The sequence below is a fragment of the Nicotiana tomentosiformis genome, chromosome 2, assembly GCF_000390325.3.
Source record: "Nicotiana tomentosiformis chromosome 2, ASM39032v3, whole genome shotgun sequence".
NCBI lineage: Eukaryota > Viridiplantae > Streptophyta > Magnoliopsida > Solanales > Solanaceae > Nicotiana > Nicotiana tomentosiformis.
Genome location: NC_090813.1, coordinates 97,478,260 through 97,492,198, shown reverse-complemented (window position 1 = coordinate 97,492,198; position 13,939 = coordinate 97,478,260). Strand labels below are relative to the sequence as shown.

The 13,939-nt window shown below is 36.8% G+C and overlaps 3 protein-coding genes across 4 annotated transcripts; all 3 read right to left on the bottom strand.

Annotated features, from left to right (window-relative positions):
• Window positions 1-210: 210 nt before the first annotated feature.
• Window positions 211-1,746, bottom strand: LOC104095148 (protein MAIN-LIKE 2-like). The gene is made up of 2 exons (XM_009601199.2): window positions 1,216-1,746; window positions 211-387 (listed from the first exon to the last, which is right to left on the bottom strand). Exons 1-2 carry the CDS (start codon window positions 1,744-1,746, stop codon window positions 211-213), a joined length of 708 nt encoding a protein of 235 aa, XP_009599494.2.
• Window positions 1,747-3,753: 2,007 nt separating this feature from the next.
• Window positions 3,754-4,587, bottom strand: LOC104095144 (uncharacterized). The gene has a single exon (XM_033655829.2). It carries the CDS (start codon window positions 4,374-4,376, stop codon window positions 3,921-3,923), a length of 456 nt encoding a protein of 151 aa, XP_033511720.1. The 5' UTR covers window positions 4,377-4,587; the 3' UTR covers window positions 3,754-3,920.
• Window positions 4,588-6,582: 1,995 nt separating this feature from the next.
• On the bottom strand, window positions 6,583-12,111 carry LOC104095145 (E3 ubiquitin-protein ligase RGLG2). Of its 2 annotated transcripts, XM_009601197.4 has the most exons (12): window positions 11,972-12,111; window positions 11,112-11,442; window positions 8,926-9,010; window positions 8,683-8,823; window positions 8,459-8,572; window positions 8,273-8,370; window positions 8,019-8,098; window positions 7,782-7,887; window positions 7,570-7,697; window positions 7,174-7,450; window positions 7,019-7,075; window positions 6,583-6,921 (listed from the first exon to the last, which is right to left on the bottom strand). In XM_009601197.4, exons 2-12 carry the CDS (start codon window positions 11,400-11,402, stop codon window positions 6,841-6,843), a joined length of 1,458 nt encoding a protein of 485 aa, XP_009599492.1. In that variant the 5' UTR covers window positions 11,403-11,442; window positions 11,972-12,111; the 3' UTR covers window positions 6,583-6,840. The 2 variants fall into 2 exon arrangements, with proteins under 2 accessions (XP_009599492.1, XP_070051974.1); XM_070195873.1 differs by lacking the exon at window positions 11,972-12,111 and having other exon boundaries at window positions 11,112-11,714.
• Between the last annotated feature and the right edge of the window lie 1,828 nt (window positions 12,112-13,939).

Sequence of the window (13,939 nt, the reverse complement as noted above, 5' to 3'; positions counted from 1 at the left end):
TAACATCTCTAATATCATGAGGAGCATCGTTTGTCTCAGTGTGTTCACCCGGCTGATCATCTTTAATATCCTCCATGGTGCCTCAACGCCCCCTTGCTAGGGACCCCGTCCTCGCCGACCACCATGACCTCGTGAGACACCCTTTCCTCTCTGGTCGCGCCTGCCACGTCTACCATGTTCAGGCTCCACTGGTGGCGCATGATGGTACTCCTATGGCGGCACATAAATAGCCTTGTATCCTAAGCGTTTATCATCTCGGGTACATCTCAATGTCTCGGCAGCAAGACCAGTAACCCGATGGCCAAACACGTGCAAAGCTATCGCTCCTTCGCCGGTATGCTGCAGCAGCTGCAGTCCCAAATGGTAGAACTTATGTAATCCAATAGCCTGCATAACATATAAAATATTAATTATGGAAGGATAATGTAACGTTATAAGTAAGTATAACAAATAACATATCAGTGCCTCATGCCTCCCAGCGTATGGAATCTACCGACCACCAGCGTGATGAACAGGATTCCCGATGAGAAGTCGGGTAACGTTGCGATACCAACACCCATATGCTTATGTTCGCCATCTGTACGCTCAGGTGGAGGGCCCAAACCTCAATCTGGGCCTCTAGCCATGCCAAGTATGTCTGATCAACCCTGCAACGATCATCCCGCTGGTAATGTGTCTTAAGCCAAGTAGGCGGAATAGGTACAAGTTGCGGTCGATCAAAATGGCGAAGGACTCGCTCGGTGGCATGATGCTCGACTATTCGAGACATATCAGTGGGACGAAAGAGCTCCACATAGCTCGGTCGTGGGAGCAATAATCGGGCAATCCAGCTATGAGCGCGTCACTGTATGGCCTCCATACAAACTATTTATTAAACACAAGAATCGTGAGTAAACACAACATATATAAAGCCAGGCCGAGTAAACTTAAGTATATATATACATGCGCGCATTCAAGTAAATCCAATCAAATCCTTGTAATAGGGAGATGCTGTCGAGCCTCGACATCGCTTCTGTAGCCTCGCCTATCAACCCACATCCAAGCTAAAGGGAGAAATGGTGGAGGTGGTGCATCCGGAGCGATCGGTAATAGAGGTGGCTGGAACTGCAGGAACCGCTCCCAGGCCCAAACCTAATATAGATTGTGGACGTAAAATTTAAGGTATTTTTTTACTATGTATGTTATAATCATGAAAAGAATTGACTATGTTTTCACCTGCAGTAGCAGTAAAAATCCGGCAACATATCTATGGATTCCCATGCACGCCTGGCACATCTGCCTATACAGGTAACCTAGAACATTTGTACCCCAGCAGTAACCAAGTAAATTATCTAGCCGCTCCAGATGGTGTAGAAATCTCAAGCTGACTAGGTTTCCCGAAATGTTCGGGAATAGTACACCACCAAACATCAGCAACAACAACAATCTCGTGTGCCGGTCGATATCCTCCGGCAGTGAATCATCTGTAATCTCCGCATCCATTGCCGCCAGATGCTGCCTGACGGGCGTCAGCTGCAATCGACTGGCCGCACTCAATGCAGTCGGCTCCACTGGCTGGAAACCGGTGAGCCACTGCAACATATGTAGGTAATCCACTCCTCTATAGTCTCTAAGAGCATGCAGGTAAGCTACAGGTAATCCATCAACCGACAGCTCGAAAAGAACCTCCACGTCCTCAAGCGTGATGGTAGCCTCGCCAATGGGTAGATGAAATATGTGCGTTTCCGATCGCCACCGCTCTATCATAGCCGTGATCAATGCCCAGTCGAATTACAATCGGTCGATCTTTATGATCCTGTAGAAATCCGTATCCTGAAGGCGTCTAACTATACGGTGATGAAGTGGGTGGTCCCTAATGAACTCCCACATATCGTCTATACGTCTGGGGCGGGATGTCTGGGATATACATTGCCCATCCCAGATGTATGAAGAACTATGATTGCCTTGTAGCAACAATAGCTCTCGAGATGTAGGTCTGGGATGCACATGGGGAACCTCCATGACGATATCTGTAAATTAAACAATATTAATTAAAGTATTTTTCTATTTAATTGCTTAACATCTTTAAATATATTGCAATATCTTTTGTATTAATATTTAATTAATATTTTTAATATATTATTACTTAGGTTGATATATTTTCTATATTATTATTTTTTATGTTAGTTTATTACATTATTTTATATGTTAGTTTATTATTTTATATGTTTGTTTCTTACTCAGCTATTTTTGGGTATAATAGAATTAAATAATTAATTTTCATAACTATACATGATATAATTAATAAGTATTCATATAAAAATATTTAGTTTGACAAATTTTCTATATTGTTATTTTTATGTTATTTTCTTACATTTGTTGACTAAAATTCGAGAGAGTTTGTGTTTGAACTGTCATCTTTTTTTTTTTCCAGATATTTTTGGGATTAACAGATAATTAAATGATTAATTTGATTAACTACAAAGATAATTTAGTAATTATTCATATAACAAATACTTAGGTTGATAAATTTTCTATATTAATATTTCATATGTTAGTTTCCAACATACTACGAAAGTAACACTACTCTAAATGGCCATGAACAAAGTTAGCTACCATTAACTAAAATTTATTATCAGTTTTACTACGCTAAAGGGCACTATATTACAATTACGGACATTACATCTATTTTACAAATTTTTAACACATAAATAATCTAATCCGGATAAAAAATAATAAATTAATTAAATCACAAAACAATCACGAAAAAATATAGACCACAGTAAAAAATAACTAATAAGCATTTTTTATAACAACTAATAACATTAATTATTCATAAAATAATAATTTATCTATTTTACTAATTTTTTAGCACATAAATAATCTAATCCGGATAATAAATAATTAATTAATTAAATCATAAAACAATCACGAAAAACATAGACCACAGTAAAAAATAACTAATAAGCATTTTTTATACATGAGTTTTACCAAAAATTAAGTCGGAATATCTTGATTTAAAATTTTTTGAAAGGTAAAGATTTGATGATTTGGGGGCTGAAACGAGCAATCCACTACGCGATAACACCTTAGATCCGGTGTTAGCTTGCTACAATACGGAGAAGATACACTTTTTGTGGGACGAGTGGGCTCCAATGGATTTTTTTGCTTTAAAAAAAGGGGGGGACCGCTGGAATGGGGTTTGGGGGAGGGCATTGGTTTTCTGGTCGGGGAAGCTGATGACCCGCTTTTTAAAGTAGGTATAGCGCATGTATATAAGGCGCTAGTGCTATGTATACATGCGCTATACCTCCCGCCTTTTTTGAGTTCAAATATAGCACGGTTATTCATCGCGTTATATCTTAACGGACAAAGGTGCCGTTAAGGTATAGCCCGGTGAATAACCGCGCTATATATAAAATGATACTCAATTTTTTTTTACCTATTTATGTCGTTTGAGTCCAAAATAACCGATCTTTGGTTCCGGACTCCAGCTTTGCATACTTTTAATTCTTAGCTATTACTTTCGCCAACGCCCAACAGTAACTGCCTGGCGTCTGTCGCTTGCTTTAATTATCCAATTTATCCAAAAGGTTGTAATTAATCACCATTACAATCATCATCTGGTTTTAGGAGAAATTAACTATAGTCCTATATTTCATTCATACTTCTCAGAACCAGAATATGCCAGTACAATATTGTGATCACCCACAACTGAATGTCCAAATTGCATTTGTAAGTTCAAAGAAAAATAAATTGTATACAAGCAAAGGATTAGAAAATAACTTGTTTGCTCCAATTAACAATTACACTTATTTTCTGGAATAACAACTTTTACATAAAATAACTTCCGTCCTACAAAACACGATTCTAAAGATATTTATATAATTCAAGAACACAAGGCATTCGAGCTAATTAATGGCTGCTAAAACGAATGATAACTAATTGCAATGCCTAGCCGAACCTACTGATGAAAATCCATTTTGGAGGTAATCAGGGCCGGCGATGGTCTTCAGATTTGGAGATTTGTTGTTGTAATTGGCACAAATTTTCACTGGAGTCGGAGTGACCTGCATAAACATGTAATTCCCAGCAAAAAGATCCCCAAAATGCGACTGACTTTCCTTCAACCTCTTCAACGTTTTAGCCAATGCAGCAACAATGAACCTAGCTTTTCTCCTTAGGAATTTCTTCAAACTCGGAACTTTTATCTTCAATCGCTTCCTTAGGTGCACTTTTCTGAACTTTATGTTCCAGAAAGAAGAGGGTTTTTTCCTAATTTTCCCAATTACTTTTTCCCTCAGGTGTATTAAGTCGATGTCTTCTTCATCTTCAAAATAGCTGCTTTCTTGTTTGAGTTTTTGGTAGGGAATTTGCTTGACAGTGGTGGATGTCATGTTTTGTAAAATGGACAAAGATGATATGAACAAAATAGTACTGAGTTGGTTAGAAGAAAGTGTGTAATTTATATACAATAAATTATAGTATATTTTTATATCATTTAAATATAGATGTTACTGCCATATATAATATTCTCGTCCAATTTATTGAAGGTATTTGATTAAACACAGAATTAAAGAATGTAAAATTATTAAAATTTATGATCTCAAACATGTTATTGATATTTCTGTGGCTAAATATAAAAAAATATTTTTATTTATGGAACATACTAAAAAGAAAAGAGTATTAAATAAATTGAGAATGATGGAATAAGCAAAAGTTTTAGCCAGGGTAAAAAAGGAGAGTGCCTAAGATAACAAGTTTCAATATACAAACTACCCTTTATAATGAGATTGATTTTCTTTCATACTTAACTAAATGTTTTAGATTCGAATTTTTGAGAATAGAGAAATTCTTGATAGCGAGCCTTCTCCCTTTAATTGGCTCTACGTAACGCGAGCCTCCGAGAATAAAAAGATATATTTAATGGGACATATGTAATGCGGATTTGAATTAGTCGAGCATCCATTACCAAATTATTATACTTAAAGAAAGTTAAAAGATACACTAATAATAGATAGTTTATAGTATAAGTTAAATTGCCAAAAATAGGTGATACAGCCGGCGGGGGTTGTCTTTGTCATTCCTAGTTGGATCAATACATCATGTATGTTTGTTATTAATGCCCAACTACATTGCGGGGTTGTAGGTGTGCAGTTTGTTGAGTGAATTAAATGCAACGAAATCGTCACCAAACGGAGCTTGCGGACAAGTGAGTGGCACTTGAAAACGACTAGCCAGGAGCTGAGCTAGCCCTTCGGATACATGTTCGGTTGAACCCAGTAATTTTTGTTCAAACCCTATATTTATCTTAAAAAAATATTAAATTATATACAAATTATTGATTAAGAACCCATTAACTTAAAAAAATTAGAATACTGAATCCACAAGTTTCAAATTCTGATTCCGCCTATGCAACTAGCCACGCCCAACAAGGTGACACGAAACCATTAACTAACGTGAAAGAAGAGAATGAGCATTCTCGTGTATCACTTTCAATGCCACAAGCCCACAACAAAACACTTGCTTTCTATTACACTGCCATTTTGGCCCGGTGTAATATTAGTTAAGGGTTCGACCAATCCAATATTTTTTTACAAGTGGTAACTCAAAAATAGCTAAAGTTTCAAAAGTAATTGAAATTTAGTCATTTTTTATATAAAGAAAAATCTGAACGAAAACACTATTCAAAATTCGGAAAATATTCCAGCATAATATCTTGGAGTTCCGGCATAATATATTGGAGTTCCGGCATAATATATTGGAGTTCCATCATAATATGCTGGAAGTTCATACGCAGGTGCTCTAATCTCCAGTATATTATGGTGGAACTTTCCGTGTTGTAGCAAAATAGTGGTTATTTTTCAATGACTTTATAAACGCTGACTATTTTTCAATTACCAATCCAAAAATTGGGTAGCATGTGCTATTTTCACGATTATTTTATTAACACAAATTATTCTCTTTACGTCACATTATGATCCGGTTTGATTGCATCAGCAGACAAGACGGCTGGTTATTGATCTTTTTTTAAATATCATTCATAAATATGTAAGAGTAGGTCAAATTGCACAAATTATTGAAATGACAAGTGAGACTCTTAAAATCGAAATTAGGAGTATAGTAACTCCTTTTATTGTAGTTGTCCTAAAAGACGGCTGGTTATTACAGGCGTTTAAAATCAAGCACCTTTTTTACAAGGAGTAATAGAAAAATAAAAGAAAAAACGATCTCGTATAGTAATTCCCTTTATTGTATTTGCCAGATCTTATCTTATAATCAAGAGACATGGAGTAACCAAAAAGAACAAAAAAGGGAAAAGAAAAACCATCTCCTGTTGTATTTTCCACATATTGTATTTGTGAAACTCCAATCACATTTTTGAACCAAAAGATGTTCCAACTTGAACAACAATTATCTAATTGTCGAAGACAATGTCAAAGCTATTATATTAGGCTTATTGCACATGCTTTGAGTGAATGTATAGTCACTAAAACATTTTAAAACTGCATTAGGTCTTGAAGCAGCAGGTTACACATATGCAACCAACAACAGGACAAGGTTTCCACACCATCACAAAAAGACTCTAAAAGGGCACACATATGAAAATGAAAAAATGATTTACAAATATTTTTATCCTGGGGATCTTAAGCTTCTAATATAATATTGGAAGTCTAATTGAAAAAAATAAGTACAATCAAGAATCAAACAATGTACAGAAGAAGGAAATCATGTTAGCGCAATGCTAATGCCTTATCCAACAAATAAAAAAATCAGCATCACCACCAACTTTCACATCCAAACTGATCAAAAAGAATTGCAGGCTGGAGCAGAAAAAGGAATCAGAGCAAAACAAGTAACTCAGTAGAGCTTTATTCGGGTTTGAATTGAACTTCGACATATAGGGCAATTTTCAAGTGCTCTCCCGCACTCACAACATGTCTGCATCAAAGAATACCAAATTGTTAACTCATAAAAGGCTTAATCTCCCCAAAAAATCTGGTTGCTTTTACAGGGAGGAGAAAGGAAAGTTGTGTACCTGATGCCCACAGCCAAAGGCCATGTCTTTTGGGTTAGTAAGGCAAATGGGGCAAACCTGCACAACGAAGAAACACATTCGTTTCAGACAACTCACACTGTTTCATTAGCCATAATAATAATTTGTAAATGCAGCAGTATAAAGCAAATGCATACCTGGTTGTCATATGTAGAGGAGGTGGTAGCAGATGGAGCAATGTAGGGAGAGCTGGGAGCAGATGGAGCAGTGTCAACTGAGCGAGTCTGATCATAATACGAACTTGGAGTCTGCTGAAAATGCGGAGGTGCATCAGCAGGGCTTCCATAACCATAATAAGCGCTTGTGGGCTGCTGAAAACTCGCTGCACGTGAGGGCTTTGAACCACCGACAGATGTTGCCCCATACATAGGAGGGGGAAGAGCTACCCTACCAGGAGACGTTCCACTTTGTCCACTGCAATTAAGCAATTAGAAGATGTCATCACCTATAACTTGATAGGAGAAGTGAGGAGAAACGTATAGCAGAATGAAAACAAATAAATAGATGAATAAATAAGCAGAGTGAGATCTGACCCCAGTAAGTTAAGCACCACGGTTGCTTTATATTGTGTAGGGATTTCCATCAATGCTGAAAGAGCAAACTCCGTCTCTTTTCGAGTATGAGATACATTTTTGGCCATGATCTCCGTGAAATTGACAAACTAATAGGAAAAAAACACAATTAAACAACATCAAAGGAAAATGTTCTAGAAAAGAATACCACAATCTAGACCAACACCACCAACCTGGAAATTATCAAAGTCCCGAGCAGGAATATTATCATCAAATTCCTTCATCATATCCCAGGGTCCATCGCCAACCCCAACAAGTATAATTGACAAGGGAAACTTACTGCATGAAATAAGACAATGCACTCCGCAAATTGAGTATAAGAATAAAAAGGCAGCAGCAAGTAACATAACAACAACAAAAAAAAAATTACTAACACAAAAAGACAGCGAAAGGAAATTAGTGACAAGTACCTTGCTCGTACGATTGCATCTACTGTTTTCTGCTCCTGCGGACTTAATTGTCCATGTCCAGTATCGACACTTCTAGTTACCTAAGGAGAGCATAATGCAAAGATGTAATATACACTTAAAATACACAAATATGACAACCAACAAGGACATCTAACTCGCTCACTCACTATACAACTAAAGCTAAGCTATTTGTCAGTGTGCTATTTTTTCTTGTTCTTGTCTTTGTATTCGCATGATATTGATAAAGACAATACCTGCCCATCTGCAATGATTACTAGAACATGGTACTGGCCACCACTCTGCTCAACTATTGTCATGGCCATTTCAATGACCGGGGCAAACGACGTTGGTCCTGTATCAATATGAGAAGGTGCCTAAATAAACCCAATAAATTACCGCGTATAAAGCTGGCGAACAATTGTCTGTAATAGAATTTATACCTGCAAGCTTTAGCTCGGGGACAATTTCTCTGTAACGAGATAGAACTTCCTCAAAACCATTACAAAATCTTTCATCGGGAAAGAAACTGAATACATCTTGATCATGAGTTGATGCTGTAAGAAGTTATCCACATGGAACAAAAAATTAATATTGTGAGAAAATTCCCCAAATAGGAAAAAGTTTTATGGGCAAACAAAAGAAGAAGAAGAGGATTTTAGAATACCATCTCCAAATCCAAAACACGGAATTAAGTTATCCTCATCAAATGCGGCCAAGGTTTTTCCAATTATAGAAATTGCTTGCTCATATGGGTTCAAATTCTGCCCGATGTGATGTAGGCTCCGACCACCAAAAGACCTCTTACCTAAAAGAGAGCAAAGGCCCCTTCAGTATATTCAATTGTAAAATATAATATCACATACAGCTAACCAGAGAGAGGAAGCAGAGGGAAGAGTCAGAGCTTAACCTGTCCATTCATTGCTCTTGGTGAAATCAATGCCCACAATCAGATTTGAAGACTCCAAGCCCTCTCGTGCAAGGGCTTCAGTCACCTGATTACAGAACAATGTCGTATTTTTATCATGCGTAAGAGGTGAAGAGCATAGGCAAAAGTACTTAAAATGGGAGTCATTAAAATTAGGATCCAATATTTACATCAGTAAGGCTAAAAATTACATCTTAAAAGGAAGTATGGAAGATAAAGAGAAAGTACTGTACCCCCAAATGAAACCTTATGTTACACCTAAAAGAGTGCATAGGAGAGGGGGTTTTGATGCCTTTTGTCACTATTCGACATATCCAGCCAATTGTTGTCCGAGTGCCATCAAAGAAGGCATGAATACATAAAACTCTCCCACTTGGTAAATATTGGCAAGTCCAACTAAGGCTCACGGCTCATCTGTCAGCTTGTGACACTGAAACCTTTCAACTAATAAATTTAGTCAAAGTTATCCTAACTTATGAAGAAAAAACCTTTTTTATCTCTTTCTACATGAGAAAGAGTGAGTACACTGACAGAAACCTCTCAACTCTTAATCCAATATTGATATTCAGCAAAGATGTAAAACCATTTCTGGTATATATCTCTTTCAGGTTGTTTTTTCCTCACACTACCATGTACCAATATCTCTCTTAACCTTATAGTACCAGCTGAATCCATCTCCTTTGGATTAATTTGACACTACCGAAAACGAAAAGGCACTATCCTCTAAATTTGGTTCATTCTAGTTCATTGATCATTCCCATTTCCCTACAACATTCATGACATGTCAATTTTCCAACTTTCTAGAATATGGATAAGTCATGTTCCACTAAATTCATTGATCATTCCAACTTTCCTACAACATTCATAACGTGTCAATTGTTTCCAGCTTTCTAGACTGTGGATAAGTCATGTTCCTCTAAAGACTGAGGCTAGTGAAAGTACTGCTTATCTTTTTGGACTTCTTTTTTCATGCCTGTCTCTCTGGACTTTGGCATGCAACAGATCTTCATTTGGGAACATCCAGAGACATTGAGATCCCTCAGGTTGATCTAGAAAAGCAGCAGAATTAAAGATCGATGCTCCAAACTAGATAAGGGAAAAGTCTTCAGGAGGCAACTTCCCCAGATAGGCCCGAACAGAATTTTAGTTCTTATCTAAGCAAATCTCTGAAAGGGTAAATAAGAATCAACAAGCATAATTCTAGATACTTGCAAGATTTAAGAGAAGAGGCAACAAAGTTGTGGTAGGCTGGAGGATGCAGTAACGAATAGCAACTTCAAACCAGTTATACTGGCATACTCTGTCTTGCTACCCCGTGATTTTTGACAAACGGCAACCAATACGGTGCACATTACTGAAAATCTTTAAAAGTTCTGAGGCTTACTCCTAATTGATGTGATTCTTACCCGCTACAGTCAAAACTAAACACCAATAGATTCACGCCAAAACGTGAAGGGAGATCTTATCCGAGGAGCATCTTCTTTTTCCACCGCCGCAGTTATCTAGTCCATCATTTTCACCCTTTTACATTTTATTTTTCAGTTGTAGACGACAAAACCGCTTTTAAAAAGTTTAAGTACTAACATACACGTACAAGGAATAGGATAAGAAAGACTCCATGCACCCAGAGGGTGACGCCGGAGTTGAACTTTATGGGATTGAGTTCCAGATTCTACCACAACTCATTTGATTTAATGGTTTCGACATCAATTAGTTGTACTAAAATAGTGAATACACCCAAGGGTATGGCCTGGTGGTCAATAAAGTAGGTTGAGGCCATGAGGCCTAAGGTTCATATTCCAGCGGAGCCAAAAACACTAGGTGATTTCTTCTCATACATCCAAACCTCGGTGGGCAGAGTTACCTAGCACCTATACGGAAACCATGGTTATCAAAAAAATTAACAAATATACTTGTACCTAGTTACCTTCAAGTCATCTAATAAATGCTACTCCTAAATAGTTATTCTTAATCCAAAAGTCAAATTCACCTTATTAACCCATCAGGTGAATGCAAAATAAAATATAGGCGCCAACAACAACAACAAACCCAGTATTCCTGAAGTGCTAATTTCACAAACCATAAGGTTGATACTAGTAAAGCCCAAAGGGTAGGCAGCAGACAAATACATGTAACAAAAGGTAAAAGTAATTCTAATTCATACATACCTCATCCAGGGAAGAATAATTGTCGGCAATTCTGGAGTATCTCCGATCAAGTCTCGGTTTTGGAACATGAGAGGGATAATTCTGTTGTTGGGGTGGAGGAGGTGGATAACTCTGTTGGGGTGGTGGAGGTGCATAGGAAGGAACAGCCTGCTGGTGATGGGATGGTGGGTAGTTGTAACTATCTTGCTGTGGATAAGATGATTGAGTTTGAGGATAATTGTATTGATTCCAAGAAGATCGAGTCGATGAAGTTTGCCTCCAACTATCCTCTCTTGAACTCTTTCCACCCATCAATCAAAAAAGTCAACTATCTAAACAAAAATCTCAAATACTGCAATCAAAAAGTCCTTATTAAAATCAATCAGAACACAAAAGGATCTCTTATCTTCTATCTATCAAAATCACAGAAACTAGGGGAAAAGGTTTTTTTTTATTATTTATGTACAAACTGAACACGAAAGTTTGTAGATGAGGGTCTGAATCTTGAATATAATTTCACGCGTGTAAGAAATAAGAATTACTAGTTAAGAAGAGAAGGTGGCTAAAGATGGCTAAGACTTGGTTATCAAATTGAGACTTGTAATCATACAAAACCGACTCAATATGGACTTTGGCTTCTACATTATCTTTTCTAACAAAACTACATACGCCATTACGACAGCAGATGACAGTAGGAAACAAGAGAGAAGACACGTAACACTAAAATAATACAGACCAATAATTTCGTAGGAAAGTACAAACCTAGAAAATTATACTAGTCAAATACTTAAAATCTATTTAAGCAAACGGGTTTCACATTTTTCAATCGGAAACCGCAAAACTTGAACAGGCAGAGACGTTGAGAGGGACAAACTACATACCTGATCAGTGGAAAATAGAGTCAGTGCAACATATTATTTTTGGATTCGTGGGGTTTAAAAACTTTGTGATTATTGGATTTTAATGGTGGATCGAATCGAATCTGTTTGAAAAAACTGCAGTATACTAGGAAAAGATTTATTTTATCAGAAAGGAAATATACTTTTTTCTCAATAAAATATAGTGTGCAGTAACTTTTGGAAGTTATATATGCACTTTTGGATAGGCACATGGAACTTTCCTCGTTAGGTCACGGGTGAAAAGTTGGGTATTTCTTTTATTAATGGAAAATGATTAAAGTTTGGTCACTTTATTTTTTTTATTAAGATTCCATCATTATCAGCTGGATAAAAAGATAGGCTCCTATGGCTCTGGGCCTCTTATTTTACTGGTCATGCTTTGTTCAATCTCGTTAAATATTTACCTGTCACAAATCTCAAACTACTAGTACTAGTGAAAAAACAAAATATGGTAGTAGTTGGAATTTAGAAAGGGAAGAAAATATTTGAAAGTAAATAATTAGTTTGTCAAAATGAACTGAAATGTGAAAAATATGTGAAGAAGACACTACGTTGGTCAAAATGATCTAAAACGTGGAAGTGTTTTTCAAGTAGGATTCTGCACCTCGAGTATAGTTGCAACTACAAAAGGTTGTTCATCCTCCTCTGTCCATTTTTTAATATGCGGCGAATTGGTCCAACTACATTCATCAAAAATAATATTAATTTGTATAAGTATTGTTATTTGTATTGGGACTTCCGATTAATTCTAAAGATAAAAGAGATCTCTCCTTATAAGAAATACATTCAATGTTCGAATTCAAGACCTCAAGAGGGTTAAAGGATCGATCTATCCCACAACCCTTTGGTGGTTGTTGGTAGTTGACTAGTTATATATAAAACTCAGAGAAATACAAAAGTGGTTTCCGGTAGCGAATCATTCTCACATTGTATTTTTCATGATAATTCACTACTAGCAAACTGCCAAAAATTGTTCACGAAAACTGACCGATCGGAAATATAGGAAAATCGACTAATTTCCGACCGATTTTAATTCGTCGTAACCATAGTGGTCGCTAAGGTGTGGCACCGAAGACGGTCGCAATTTTCCGACCAAAGTTGATCGGTTAATTTAACCTTTGGTAGATCGCTTTGACTGACAACTTTTATTGGAAGAATAAATATACCGACCGAAATCGGTCGGTAATATTTAAATTAATTTTTATTTATTTTTTCGAAGAATAAATAGCGACCGACGTCGGTCGTTAATGCAAATATATAATAATTTTGCATTTCATTGTAAAATTTAACAGAACGACCGAAATCGGTCGGAATAAATAAAAAATTAAATTAAAAAAAGTTATTTCTGACCGACCTCGGTCGGTATTTTTAAATTTCTACAGATTTCAGATTGAAATTACCAACCGAAGTTAGTCGGAATTTATGAATTTCTAGGTTTTAATATGAGAATTCCGACCGAAATCGATTGGTTTTATTCCATCCTATTGTCACGACCCAACCGATGGGCCATGACGAGTGCCTGAGTCTACCTATCGAACACCCCTAAGCATAGGTCTAAGATAAAATATGGAATAAGTGTAGGTCATGCATAACATGTTGCAATAAACTACTGAATCATGTGAATAACATACGCGAGAAAATATGCCCAAAAGATATATATATATATATATATATATATATATATACAAAATACGGTAGGGCGAGCCGACAAGGACACATACTATCCAACTATACGTGATTGTCTACAGACCTCTAATAGAGTGTAAAACTGTATAAAAAACGGGATTGGGCCCCGTTATACCCATATATGTATACAAATGTATCATACCAAAACCCAATAGCAGCTCCGAATCAAATGGAGCACACCAACTCTCGTTGAGCAATGATCCAAAGATGGGGGACCGTCAACCTGTCTACATACACCTGCGGGCATGAAACGCAGGCCCCAAG

What these genes read in the sequence shown, in the direction of transcription:
- LOC104095148 (XM_009601199.2), bottom strand. Translation starts at nt 1,746, where the DNA reads ATGATAGAGCGGTGGCGATCGGAAACGCACATATTTCATCTACCCATT. An exon ending in GATTTTTACTGCTACTGCAG is followed by an intron (nt 388 to 1,215) that starts GTGAAAACATAG and finishes TATGTTATGCAG; the next exon opens with GCTATTGGATTACATAAGTT.
- LOC104095144 (XM_033655829.2), bottom strand. Translation starts at nt 4,376, where the DNA reads ATGACATCCACCACTGTCAAGCAAATTCCCTACCAAAAACTCAAACAA.
- LOC104095145 (XM_009601197.4), bottom strand. Translation starts at nt 11,402, where the DNA reads ATGGGTGGAAAGAGTTCAAGAGAGGATAGTTGGAGGCAAACTTCATCG. An exon ending in TAATCATTGCAGATGGGCAG is followed by an intron (nt 8,099 to 8,272) that starts GTATTGTCTTTA and finishes TGCTCTCCTTAG; the next exon opens with GTAACTAGAAGTGTCGATAC. An exon ending in GATGCAATCGTACGAGCAAG is followed by an intron (nt 7,888 to 8,018) that starts GTACTTGTCACT and finishes TATTTCATGCAG; the next exon opens with TAAGTTTCCCTTGTCAATTA.